General features: G+C 38.0%; 1 protein-coding gene across 1 annotated transcript in view; it reads left to right on the top strand.

The window, feature by feature from the left end:
• BUB1 (BUB1 mitotic checkpoint serine/threonine kinase) overlaps positions 1–13814 on the top strand; it is a 53087-nt gene that overhangs the window by 15251 nt on the left and 24022 nt on the right. Inside the window, exons 7-15 of the mRNA XM_020987948.2 lie at positions 409–461; positions 559–743; positions 3270–3421; positions 5199–5587; positions 8353–8408; positions 9655–9780; positions 9872–9982; positions 11537–11633; positions 12623–12704. Coding sequence (XP_020843607.1) covers positions 409–461; positions 559–743; positions 3270–3421; positions 5199–5587; positions 8353–8408; positions 9655–9780; positions 9872–9982; positions 11537–11633; positions 12623–12704 — 1251 coding nt within the window. The remainder of the gene's footprint in view (positions 1–408; positions 462–558; positions 744–3269; positions 3422–5198; positions 5588–8352; positions 8409–9654; positions 9781–9871; positions 9983–11536; positions 11634–12622; positions 12705–13814) is intronic.

Here is a 13814-nt window from a genome sequence, read left to right as displayed (position 1 = left end):
ACCAGTTGGCTGTTGTTGTTGTTGTTGTTTTTGTTGTCGTCATTGTTTGTTTGTTTGTTTTTTGAGTTTGACACCACTGTAATAGATCATTGCCAGGATTATGTACTGATGGATGTCTTAAGATAATTTAGGTACCCTTCTCCCACATCAAGTAATGTATTGCATTTTATTTTATATTTGGCTTCCAGTGATTGTCAGCATCACAAGTTTTATTTGTGAGATAATTTGTTGCAAGATAAACACACTGAGTAGAAACCTTAAATATTAATGGTAAATATTATTGGTTTAAAAAAACAAAGGTACTTGATTTTTTTTTAGCAGTTTCAGACTATTAGGCAGAGTTTATTGGGTAAAAATGTATTTTAATGCAAAGAGTCCATTGCAGTTTTTGTCTACTTTTTTTTTAAGGATCCACTTCCCTCTGCAGTGCAGTCGTCTACTCAGAGTAAAGAATCAAAAATGCAAGTACAGTCTGTGTGTAAATAATTGATTTCCTTTAAAGCAGAGCAGCATAAAGTATACAGTGGTGAATGTATGTGCTGTGTCTCTCCATTACAGAGAACAACGTATCATCATTTCTAAATCAGGTTATTCAGTCCAGCAATCTTCATTAGCATCCAGGAGTGATATCAAGCAAGTCTGTATGTACTGCAAAGATAAGCTCATTTGTGGAGATTCAGAATTATCCTTCGAGGAACTGAGAGCTCAGAAGCACAAGCAACTGAGAAAACAAAAAGAATGGGGTATTTATGATTGTGCTTTTTATTTGACTTCTTGTTCCTTATCTCAAGGGCCATGTGATCCAGCTTATATTGCATAATAGCCTCCTCTATGAGAACTTGCTGAGAGGAGCCCTCAGTTACTGTCAAGAGAGCTGAAGAGCATTCCCCTAAATCCTGACAAGATAAGTAGTTGAGGACTCACTATGAGATTCTCACAGGTTCCTAAGTCAAATGAAGTTAATTTCTTCCCATTTAGTTCACTTTGTTATGGATTAAGTGCTCCCATCTTAGTCATGCCTCTTAAACACTTGCCCTAAGCTAGATCAATTTATGTCATCAAATTGACCACAACTTACCTATTCCCATTGTTTGTTTTAAATCTGAGCTTCTATCATAAGTAATCTTAATATCATATAGCATTCAAGCCTACCTACACTACTGGTGAAAACAAGTGACTTATGGCTCTCATATAGGTTTCCCACATTTGCCTTATACACTGCCACCTTCAGTTTGAAAAAAGCGTTACTTGAACACAGACAAGCAGCTGCTGACACCAGTAACGTCCGAGATTTGAATCAAAATTAATCTTGTAACCTTACTTTGTTTAACTGATGTAATCTTTGCCTCTTAGCGTTTGACACATTCTATCTTTTATCTTTTGTTCCCCTGCCAGCTTCATCTGTGACACTCTTGGTTTGGTAGTGTTTAGTTGGCTCTTATTCCGAGAGTTCCATAGACTTTTCTCCTCTACTTTGCACGGGTTTATGGGGCAATACTGTTTGTAATCTTCTGCTGTACTCCTCTGTAGTGTTATAGAAATGACTTTCTATTTTAAACTGATGCTGCCCATCACTAATTCTCTCCTCTTGGCAAAAAGCTGGTATTTGTTGGATGAAGTAGTTTCTGGACTCTTGACTTGTATGCAAAAGTGGCAAAAGGAATATCATTCCCGAAGTATTTGGGCTAATTGTGTAGCAAGAGTGAAGAATAACAGAGGGACAGCACAAGTCCCACAAAACGTAAAAATACCTAGAGGAAGGTTTCTGTTGTGTAGATCATCTGTGGATCATATCAATAGAGACTCATCAGTTAAGAAGATGGGGGTGGGCTGCCACCTGTAACAGTAGAGGAAAATACACACATGAATGAAATCCTGACTATATTGAAGTATTTAGGTTCTTATGATTTCTACAAGTAGTGTTCTTAAATCTCTAGGTAAATTATTTCTTATGAAGAAAAGATCCATGATTAGCATCTAAGTTAATGGGTGTTTTCCTGGATAAATACTGTTACTGAAGAAATAAAAGTGGACTTTAACCTACTGTGAGGATTTGGGTAAAACATAGTGAGTTAAATCATCCCTCTTATGTAGAATCTATGTACAGTCGGTCTTCCCTTCATAATACAGAAACCTTACAGAAGATTTCCATATGTTTGGAATTTATTGTGATAACATGAATTTTGGAGGAAGGAAAATCAACCTACTCAGATTTCAGTGACCATTGAACATGTGAATCTGTTGGATTCTATCCACTGTGTTTTGGTTTTTCCTTCCCACCTCCGCCACCAGGCCCACCCTCTCCAAAAAAAAAAAATCATCTCTACTTCTGAACCATTGATCAACAACATTAAGTGAGCACAAACTGTGGAGAGCAAAAATGTATTTTTATAAGTAAAAAACTTGAGAGGCAGTGTGGTCTACTGGCCAGAAGGCCAGCCTTGAAGTCAAAAAGACCTAGGTACAAATCCCTTCCTCTAACGCCTGCAAACACTGTAACCACAGATAAATCACATAATTTGCCAGAACTCCAGGCAACTGTCTTAAGATTATCAGTTACAGAATATAGTGATCTACAATTGGTGAAGTTTCCCACAACTGATGAAATCATGTGTCCAGAAGCCTCTCCCCAAAACACCCAGGCTAACTAACAGAGTGTTAAGCTACATACCTCATTCATTCGGATTCAGAGCTACTAAGCACTAGCAAAAACTAGTCTATAAATAGCTGCATTCCATGTGGTAATGACTTAATGTTGATTGCCATTTTAAAAATGTTTCTAGACTGATCTTTTAATGAACATTATCATATTTCCTTTGAACTCTTATGGAGGAGTCAGTTTCACTGAATTTCTCAAGAACTTGCTAAGTTTATACGCTGTGCTCACAGTGACTATTCTTAAGTTGATCCAAATTTGTTGCTGAAAACTTTAGTACATTGTTATTGGAAGATGTTATTAGATGAATAAGTGTACGTGTGCATGCACGTTTGCACGTGAGCGTGTGTAAGTAAGATTAAGAGGCTCTGAGCCTAAAAAATACTATTGGTGTAGACCGACAAAGATGTAATGAAAATTGCAAATACGGCTTCAGCAATATCGTGTTCCTTAAACTGTTGGTGTGCTCTGTCAGTAGAAATCTCACTTAGCATGAAGTCCAGAAATTACTCCACCTGAAAATCACCTTTGAGCATGTATAGATATGTCTTATGGACTTCATCTTACATATGAGGCTTTAAATTAATGTATTTTAATGTATTTTTACATCAAGTGAATGAAGACAAAGAATACTTAAAAAGGAAAGAAGCCGATGCTTTTGAGGATCAGCTTTTAAAACAGAAAATGGATGAACTTCACAAGCAGTTGGCTGAGGTGATGAAGACGTCACAGGGAAATGCAGCTGCTCTCCAGGGTAGAGCTGAGGTAAATTCAACTGGGCAAACATTAACAGCCTATTACAAATGAAGCGCTAGGGGTACAATGAAAAAAATGAAAGCATCCCTGCCCTCCAGATTATGCTATACAGGGTAGAAGTGAGTGGGCTAAGCATGTGCACAGATGAGTGGTTAAGTATCATAGTAAAATAAGAGGGAATTTGGAGCCAGGAAGAGCTCTGACAACTTTGGGCTGGGAGAATGAGGAGAGGCCTTCCAAAGGAGCTGGCGCCTGGGCTAAGCTTTGAAGGAAGAAAAGGATTCTAAAAAGTAGATAGGAAGGCATGGGAAGGTACTGTTTTCTGACCCCTAAATTATAAATGGCAACCTATTCCATATCAAAGACTGGGCCTTCTTCTAAATCCAAAATTGGTCTTTAGTGCTAAAGAGCTACTTTATTCTCCCTATTATAACATTTACCAGTTCTGTTTTATTGGTTAGTGGCTTTCGGAGTTTTAAAAATATTTTTAGTCCACTATGCCTGCTAGACTTTTATTCTGTTTCAACATTAATTATGTCACAATTTAACAAGAGGTCAAGTACTGAGCTGGTAATGGCTACAATTTCTCCTGAAATTCTCAGCAAACTGTAAGGGTAGGAACAGAATAAGAAAGGGAGTTTAGACTCTACTTTCACATATATTTGAACCTAAAATTTCTGTGACTTAAACAGTCGAGGTAGTGTAGCATAATGGGCTCGGAGTCAAGGAGACTTTAAAAGTTTAAAAGTAACCTCTGAAACTTAATAACTTTATGACCCTGGGCAAATTATTTAACCTCTGTGTGCTTTAAGCAACTCTCTAGGACTTCCCTGCAAAGTTCCCCCCCACTGACACATTCTAGATTATTCTGATATTCATGTATAGGCTGTTCATAGATTGTTAAGGCTGGGATAGATCCTAGTCCAACCTGTTCATTTTGGAGTTAGAGAAATTGGGGTCCCAGGGGTCAGGCGACCTGCCCAAGGTCACAAGACTTCTAGAAGTAAGACTCAAACCAAGTCCTATGCTTTTAACTATAGTTCAGTTTGCTTTCTACTAACCATAGTATGACAGTTAAAATAAATGTTCTCTTTATTTTAAGAGAGAATCCAAGACTATAAGTCTGTTAGCCAATAGAAGCAATCTTGGACTACTGAATCATCCTTCTTTTGCATTTAAGTATTTTTCTTGTTTGTTGGTAAGACTAATGTAGCCACACCTTAACAAAATGTCTATAATTCCCTACAAACACACATTTTGGAGTGGTGACTTTGTTTCATTTTTCCTCCAAAGATAATTCATCAATCAGGTACTTACTGTGTGCAACTAGTAATGAAATAATCTGAACAGAATAAACTATTTTTGCTTCCTAAACTGAAAGGGGGTTCAGTAGTTAAAAAGTTTAACTGTCAGGTGTCAATGATTAAGAAGATGCCAAAGTTATCCCTATACATGGAAAAGGGGAGAAGGCTATTCTATGGTAGTTCCTTCCAAAACTATCCACGTTCCTTCTTGCCAAGAGCCTTCCCCATTTCCTCAGAGATATATACAATGTAGAATGAAAACTAGTAACAATCACAGATTTTAATAACTAATATAGCAAAATTAGAATTCTCCAAGTCCAAGGTGAAAACACCAACAAAGAGAAATCAGGAAGTGAAAGTATCCACTAGTTGGAGGCACTAGTTGGAGGCATTTGCTCCAAGGGAATAGAAACGCTTTACAAGACTGAAGTTACCCATTAGTAATTTTGAACTTAATTTCCTTTTTGAATTCACTTTAAAAGGCTCATCCAATATGTGTGAGGCCAAGTGCACGCTTGTCACAAGAACCAACTGGACCTCATCATGCCAGAAATCAGCAGCCCTCAGTTAACATAAGAGACCAGCAGCTAACGGTGTCTCCTGCTGTACCACTCCCAGCAAGCACCACTTCTGCTACCTCAGTGTTACCAAGGGTCAACCAAAGTGTTACATGTCTTGCCTCTCTGAGGCCCCAGCCAGGAACAGACTTCCCAGTTCCAGTATGCAGAAAGGATGCCAACAAAGCACAGGAAGACCCTGGAGAGGGTCAAGACCATCACCGGGTCCGAGCTGACAACAGCAAAGTGGATATTATGCATGATCCTTTTCAGAAGCACTTGGTGTCTTTTCATGATCTGGAACTTAAAGAACCGTATGTATAAAATAACCTTTTTACTTTTCACGTTTGTATAAACAACAGTTGCATTAGTGAATGACTAGATTATTCTAAAACTTCCCCCAGCTTCCAAGATTTACTCTAAAAGAAGCATAGTGTTTTACTACATATCATGGTTCCCTCTTGAATCCACCTTTTTCCCCATATTAAAACTCAGCTGGATATTTCTTGATATTTACTGAAGAAAATCCAACTGTTAAACCAAAATTATCTTTGCTTGCCAGTCTTGAACTTGAATACATAGGGGTAATTGTTAAACCAGACAAAGCCTCTGATACACAATCTCTTCATACATATTTCCTTCAGTCTCCTAGGGGGAGTTGTGTGAGATTAATATCTAAGATGCTTTCTGCCAAAGGAAAACCATATAATGTCTTGGAGATTTTAATTTTGAGAGATTTTTACAAGTTGGTGTTTTTAACTTGCAGTTTGAGAATTCTAATTTTTACTGTATTAGTTATTGAAATCTGTGATTGGCATTTGGTTTTCATTCTACATTGTATGTATCCCCGAGGAAATGGGGGCAGCTCTTGGCAAGAAGGGGAAGGGATAGATCAAAATCCTGCATCTCTCTTAGAACATGCCATTCTCTCTTTTCTGTAACCTCAATAATACTTGCTGGCACTTCACCAATTCCTTTCTTTCCTACTACTTTAAGCATGTGCCTTGTAGCTGCCCCTTTATTTCCAATAGATTCAAGCCAAAAGTATTTTTGATACTAGCAATTAAAGGAAAGAGGGTACAAAAAAATCCCTTACAAGTTTATAGAGTTAGAGAATAATCTGATTATAGCCCAAGAATTTTTTCTTAATTTTTTTATACTAACCTTAGAGTCTGTCTGGCAGTAAGGCATCCTGGATTTAACTAGCCCCTGCTCCCCCATTACTAACTTCTCCATATGGAGCTGCAGTCTTGCCTGGAAAACAACTTTGTGGCACATCTGCCTCTTAGCTTTACTGTCCCAGGACTGACTGGCCTTCTCATTGAGCCATGCACTACATATAACTGCTTCACCCCTAAAATTCCCCTTAGTTTTAGTTTCCATCATACCTCTAGCAGAACTTCCCAGAGTCTTCTTCATCAGCACAGCCACAGTCCCTTCTCCAGAGTGGCTGTTGCCACAGCTTTTCTCCCCCTGTATCTAGGAAAGGTGGCATTTTTATGCATCAGTTTAAAGTTACTTTTAGCAATCTACATATCTTCCCACAGACTAGGACAGAAAATAAGGGGAAGGAAAATGTAGTAGCCACCTAGTGACTAACCCATACCTGAACACTACCTCCCTCTGTGACATACTCAACCAGAAGTGCATCCAGCCTTAACTTGAATGCCTTTTGGGAAGTGGAACCCATAGTTCTGTGCCAGACTTTTTCTAGACATCAAAACAAAGTCTGCCTCTTCAACCTCTACCTTTTCTTACTAGGTGTACTGTCTTGGGCAAAGCAGAGCAAGCTTAATCTCTCTTTCACAGAATAGCTTCTCAAATACTAAAGACAACTCATGTCCCAGGCACTCCCAATGTCTTTTATTCTCCAAACTACTCCTCGTTTCCTTCGGTTAATGTTCCTATGACATTTCTTCACATTTTCGCTCTAAATTTCTAAAAACAGAGCATGCCTGTCTGGAGTGGTGTCCATTTCCTCACAATAAAAGGAGATGGTGGGTGTGTGTGTGTGTGTGCATGTGTCCCCTTGTGTCCTTTATCCTTAGCAGTTGGTTGGTGCTACTTAAGGGAATCCCCCAAGTCAAATCATCTATCTTTAATATGTTAAAAATAATGTGGGACGTATATACTGAATGCCATTTTTGTCTCCAAGACACATTTGTTTTTAAAATCCATGAAAAGATAACCAGAAAATTAGGAAAGAAGTCCAAAAACACTTTTTAATGACAGGATGGAGAACTTAATTCACTAAACAACTAAAAACTTGCCAATTCCCTTGTATGGTTAATGCATTTAGTTAAATTGGGATATATTTTTATTAGGAGGTTCTGCTTTGTTTTATTTCTTCTCCTCTTGATGTAAATCAATCTTTTGTAAATGTACTTAATCATTTTGGATTAGGAAAGTATTCATATTATCAGATAGTTCCTAATTCTGGAAGTATCGTTAGAATTGGCATAGGTGATGCTTTATCACTGGTTTTGAGGCAAGCATTTAATACCTGTTTCATGGGGTACATGGTGGTGTATGACTAAGAGACATGGAACACGAAGGTCTCCAAAGACTTGAAAAGCGAGCAATGAATAGGCGTGTGTTAGTTGTGAGCAGGCTGCTATGTGTAACCCATAAAGACCTTGGAAGAAGGAGTAGAAGTGTCATCACAGAAACAGATGATAGGAAGAGAAATGAGAGACAACCATTGGACAGCCCAAGGCCTCCCTCTCATCTTCACAGTGTCTAGAGAAAGCACATGGGGTGTACCTTCTGTGGCAGATTTACAGGAGAGCACATAGAATAGGCAGGCATGGGTGGGTTGCAATCTGTACTGTTAGAGGAAACATTCAAGTTGAGATCACACATCCATTTGAGTATTAGGCATTTTTCTTTGAGGTACAACATATCTATTGATCCAGGTGTATTCTTGAGTGTTCAAAAAATTCTGCTTTTGGTTTGGAACCGAGAATGGCTAGAAGAGGAGGAGTTGATTGCTGTAATCTGATTACTTCTTTCTTGAGGATTTACTTAATATAGTAACTGCTTATACTCCAGTTAACAATTTTTTTTCTTTTTCCATTAGATATGTGAATAAAAATATTTATGAATCAAAGCTATACACTGGACCACAGATTAAAGGTAATTACTCATATAATCAAGTTTACTTATGAAAAGTTGTCCCCTGTTCATTACTGATGGCAAAATACCTAGGTCTGTTTTGTTGCAATGGAAAAAGTAACCTCTATCCTTCAGGGAGCCTGGGGTTTAGATTTAATCTATTTAGAATACAGGGATTGCTATAAAACTTTTTATATTTTTTTTGTCGGTGGTTATTGTAGGTCTCTGAACACAAGATGAGCTCTACATATAATAATGTGCAGGTTAGAAAAGCACCCTTCCCCCTCTTACATGAGTGAGTCTTCCTGCGTTGAGTCAGTTCAGTACTGAATATTCTCACTATTTGTCCCCCAGGCCTAGAACATTCTCCTTCCTCACCTCCATGACTTAGGACCACTAGCTCCTTTCTTTTTTTTTTTTCTTTTTTAAGGCAGTTGGGGTTAAGTGACTTGCCCAGGGTCACACAGCTAGTAAGTGTCAAGTGTTTGGTCTGAGATCGGATTTGAACTCAGGTACTCCTGACTTCAGGGCCGGTGCTCTATCTGCTGCGCCACCTAGCTGCCCCAACCAATAGCTCCTTTCAAGACTCAATTCAAGTGCCACCACCTTGAATAAACCTTTCCTGACTTCCTCAATTAAATGTTCCTCACTGCTCTTTATATCCTCTATTCCTCTGTCTGTGCATGTGCTGTATCCCCTCAGAAGGATGTAAGCTCAAGTGCAGGGTGTCTCATTTTTGTATTTGCCAGGCCCTTAACACCGGGTCTGCGTGTTGTAGGTACTTAATATGTGCTTATTGTGCAATACATGGGAAGTGGAGAGAGCACTGGGGGAGAGGCAGGAGATGAAGAGTCTGTATTCTAGCTTTCTGCAATCATAACCAGATTGCTGAACTTCTCTGTACTTTAATATCCTTATCTACAAAACAGATAGAGTTTATGTCTCAGTAATGATGAAAGGATAAAATGAGATTCCTCTCAGACAGGGATTGTTAGAGCTGAGGGTGGCCTTAGAGTTCATCTAATCGAATCCACTCATTTTACTGGTGAGGAAACTCAGAGATGTGGTCAAGGTTATGTAACAAAGCAATGACAATGAAGGTGGTAGTGTGATTGTTGGAAATATATTACTGAAAATGTGAGAACAAGTGGCTGACAATGAGAATGAAATTTACCTTTTAGTAGTAAATCTTTCCTGACAGTTTTGATTTCCCTTTATGGTTCTGGTACTATTTTGACAGTACATTTTCTTAAACAATTTACATTAGCTGAAACACCTTCACTTTTTGGTGTAAGTACTTCTCGTGTAACACCCAACACATCAGCAGGAATGATACAGGCTACGCCATCGAGAGTCCAGCCTTCACCCACAGTTCACACCAAAGAAGCTCTAGGTAAGGGGCCTTTTAGACTACATCTGGCCATGGATTAATGAAAATTCTCTTGGAATCATTTTGTAATGAGCTTTTCTTTTCTTCTTTTAAGGTTTTATAATGAATATGTTTCAGGAAACTTCACATCCTGAAGTTTCTGTTGAAGACGATAAACTTTCCTCTCTGAATCAAGATGATGATATATTTAAGGACCATTCCCAAAGTAATGACTTCCTTCCTTCATTTTCATCAGATGCATATTGATTCAGCTCACACTGTACTAAGGTCTATGGGGCACATCAGAATTGTAAAGACATGGTCCCTGGCCTGGGTGGGATTACAGTGTAGTTGGTGAGGTGAGAAATTACAGAACAATAGTAGACTAATAGGAGGCAGCTAGGTAGCTCAGTGGATAGGGCACTGGGTCTAGAGTCAGGTAGACCTGAATTCAAATCCGGCCTCAGACACTTAATAACTGAGTGATTCTGGGCAAGTCACTTAACCTCGGTTAATCCACTGGAAAAGTAAATGGCAAACCTCTCCAGTGTCTTTGCCAAGAAAATCCCAAGGCCAGTACAGTTCACGGGATCACAAGGAGTCAGACACGACTGAATGGCTGAACAACAACAGTAGACCAATATGATTAAATGGCAGAGACAATGAGCACTAGAGGAGTTTAAAAAGGAAGGGAGCACAGTGGGTTGGGGTGACGAGCAAAGGTGTCACAGGGAAGGTCAAACTTGAGGTGGGCCTCTAAAAACAGAAAAAGAGTAGGATCTTCTGGGCTGGGAAAATGCAGGGTATTAGAGGACTTCGATTCAAATGCTGTCAATCATACTCATCAGCTCTGTGACCCTGGGCAAGTCACTTCAACTCCCTAGATCTGTTTCCTCCTCAAGATGAGAGGGTTGAATTAGATTGTCTCTGAGGTCCGTTCTAGCTCTGTGATCTTATGAGTACAGGTTCAAAGGGACAGTAAAAAAAGAATTGATTGACCATAGGAAATGTTCTTTGTTAACAGATAAGGCTGAAAAGTAGGTTAGAGGATCAGATTGATCCAGAGCAGAGTCTTGAATGTCAGGCTAAATAAAGTTTTTGGTTTTTTTAATAGGCAATAGTGAAGAAAGTGATGAAAATAATACATTAGATTAATTGAGTAGTGATTTTGCAGGATTAATTAGAATTAAGATAGGCTAGAGGGAGAGCCCTTAGGAGACTTGCAGTAGTCCAAGCATAAAGTAAAAAGAGCCGGAACACATGAGCTCTCAGTGGGAAAGAAAAGGAAAAGGCAGAGATGAGAGATTTTATAACAGAAGAATCAGCTCAACTAATTAAATATGAGTAGAGAAGAAATTAGAAACATTTGAGGTTTGAGGCCAGGGTGGTTAGAAGAATGTTGGGACCATCGACAGAAATGGAGAAGTGGAACTGATTGTGGAGGAAAGATGATGAGGTATTAGCCATTGTCAAATATTAATCAGAAATGGATTTTATAAAGCTATAAGCCAAGTAAATGGTCATTTTACAAAAATTATATATATAGGTTTTTAAGGCACATTTATATTTGAAAGAAACTTATAAATATCTGAATGTGTTTTGTTTTTAAGTAGAAAATTGGGACTGGTTACCTAAATATTTGAAAAGTTGATATTGTTACTTTGGTTTCAGAAACCAGAAAACTTAGTTACTTTCTCATTAATAAACAAATTATAATATAAAATATGTTAAAATGTCATTTTTGTAACATCAAAATTGATGATATTTAACTGTCTTGCAGAGCCTATACAGCCCCTGGGAGCTTGGGGAGTTAATGATGTCCCTTCTGTGTCACCTGCTTTTTCCATCTTTGAAGATGGAAGTAAAGAAAATGCTGGGTAAAATAACATAGTTATAATAATGTTTGGGGTAGGGGAATGGAACATTACATAGTCCTATAGGATCAAAAGATTTGAGTGCTAAAGAGACTTAACAGTCATCTCGTGTAAACCTTGTCATTTGGAATTAAAGGACCTGAGAGTTCAACTGCAAGCCCAGCCACTTTCTACCTGTGTGAGCTTGGGCAAATCATTTTCCTCCAGGCCTCAGTTTCCTTATTTATAAAAAGAAGTTGGACTGGCTTTCATCTATCATACCTTTCAGCCTCTAATCTATGAACTGATGATGTTAGAGAAGAGAAAACTGAGGCCCAAAGGGGTTAAATAACTTGCCTAAGAAAATTTGGATAGTATATAGCCATCCCTCATTCTGAGTAAAATTAAATATATAAAATTTGGGCTCACAGCATTTAAAGAGTAGAAAATGGTTTTACATTACCTGAAGCTTCAAATGATGGCCATTTTCTAACTAGGGAATATTGTTATACTTCACTAGTAGATGGCAGCTGATTGTCGATGAAAATTCTCTTCCAGAGATATAATAAAGAAAGGGAATTTCAAGACATGGGAGAAAATCATATTGTCTAGGGATTGGAAAGGCTACAGAAAAATCTTGGAAAGAAAAAATGAACTGCTAGGTGCAGGAGGGGAGGGGCATGATTTCCAATTTGCCAGCAGACCTTTTCCTTTTGTGCCAGAGCTTTGAGTGAAGTATTTAGGATTCCCTAACCCATCCTTCCAGGCGAATAAATCTCTAGTTTTATGACAAAAATCAGTTAAATTAGTTTGTTAGATAAAACTAGATAAAGTTTTGCATTCATCTGTTTCATTGGGTAAAGGATATCTACACTGATAGAATCTCATCTAACAGGACAGCTGATTTTTTTTTCTATCACCATCTTTTCAGTTTATTTAGTCTGTCTTGTTTGCAAATTTGGCTTTCTTCTGTGCTACTCAAATTTATTTAAAAGATTACCAATCTTTTCTAGATTAACACAGCCTAAAAACAAAATCACGGGAATCAGATTCTTTGGTGAACGACCTACAAGCAGATCTGCTTCCAAACCAAATGTAAGTATAGTGGAAAGAAAGCATTCAAAAGGCCTAATGAGCTTGAAATTGTTCGACCCTTCTGCCACAGCCATTAAGGGGACCATAATACTTATTTATTCATTCATTCCTCTGGGGAAAAAAGTGTTTATTAAACAGATGAGAAGAAACTAAGAGAAAGATTGCAAGAGGAGATGACTGGGCTTTTGGTCTCTTGGAGAGAGAGGAAGAATGGGATTAGATAGAGGTAGAAGAAGCCTGAAGAGTAGCTTCCTGTGACTGAAAGAAAGGATAAGCAAGTGGACGGTGCTGCTGAGGGGTTTTGAGAAACAAAGGTGTGGTAATGAGGGAGTTCCTGTAGTTTGGCATCAATGTTCTCGTTAATTAGAAGGTTGAGGGTGAGAGGAAAGGAAAAAAGGTTTATACTAGATAATATAGGCTGTGAGAAAGAGGGTTAATGAGAGCAGAGTAAAAAGAATTGTCAAGTATCAGCAAGAGCCCAGCTGTAGTGGGCTTCTTGTGTTTTCTCTAGCACTATTCAACAGCCCTGGAACTGAAAATGAGAAAATGAATGGTAGATTAACAAGTGTTTTGATAATTAAAAAAGAATATATGTGAAAGAATTTTTGGAGGCCTGACAAATATAAGGCATTATTTATAACCTATGTTTAGGAAAGAGAGTCCTAAGACTTTGGGATTTGAAGTTAGTGAAATTGTAGCAGTTTACAAACATGAAGAAATATCTAATTCAATTTAGTGCCTTTAGCTTATCTCTTCAAATAGCTTGTGAAGTAATGAAGAGTATAGATGTTTACAGTTCTTTTTGGGGAGGGAAGTGGGCAGACAGACAGAGATAATTTGAAGGCTAAGAACTAATGAATCCAGTTGTCAGAATTTAGTTTAGATAGCCTTAAATGAATGAAAAAGAAAACCCAGTTTCCTTCTCCACAGCAGTATTGACCCAAGGAAATCTTTCTCCACTGTTAATGAAAAGTCCAAACTTCACCCTTCTCTTGATATTAAAGTGCTAAGACATTATTCAGTTATAATAAACTTATGGAGTGAAATATATAGCTCCAACTTTGAAGTTGAAGGGGAAAATACAAAACAAAGTTATGAAACATCAACCAG

Source organism: Phascolarctos cinereus, unplaced genomic scaffold, assembly GCF_003287225.1.
Source record: "Phascolarctos cinereus isolate Bilbo 61053 unplaced genomic scaffold, phaCin_HiC Scaffold_2;HRSCAF=192, whole genome shotgun sequence".
Lineage (NCBI taxonomy): Eukaryota > Metazoa > Chordata > Mammalia > Diprotodontia > Phascolarctidae > Phascolarctos > Phascolarctos cinereus.
Note: the sequence above shows the minus strand (reverse complement) of the source record. Positions and strands in the feature narration are given on the sequence as shown.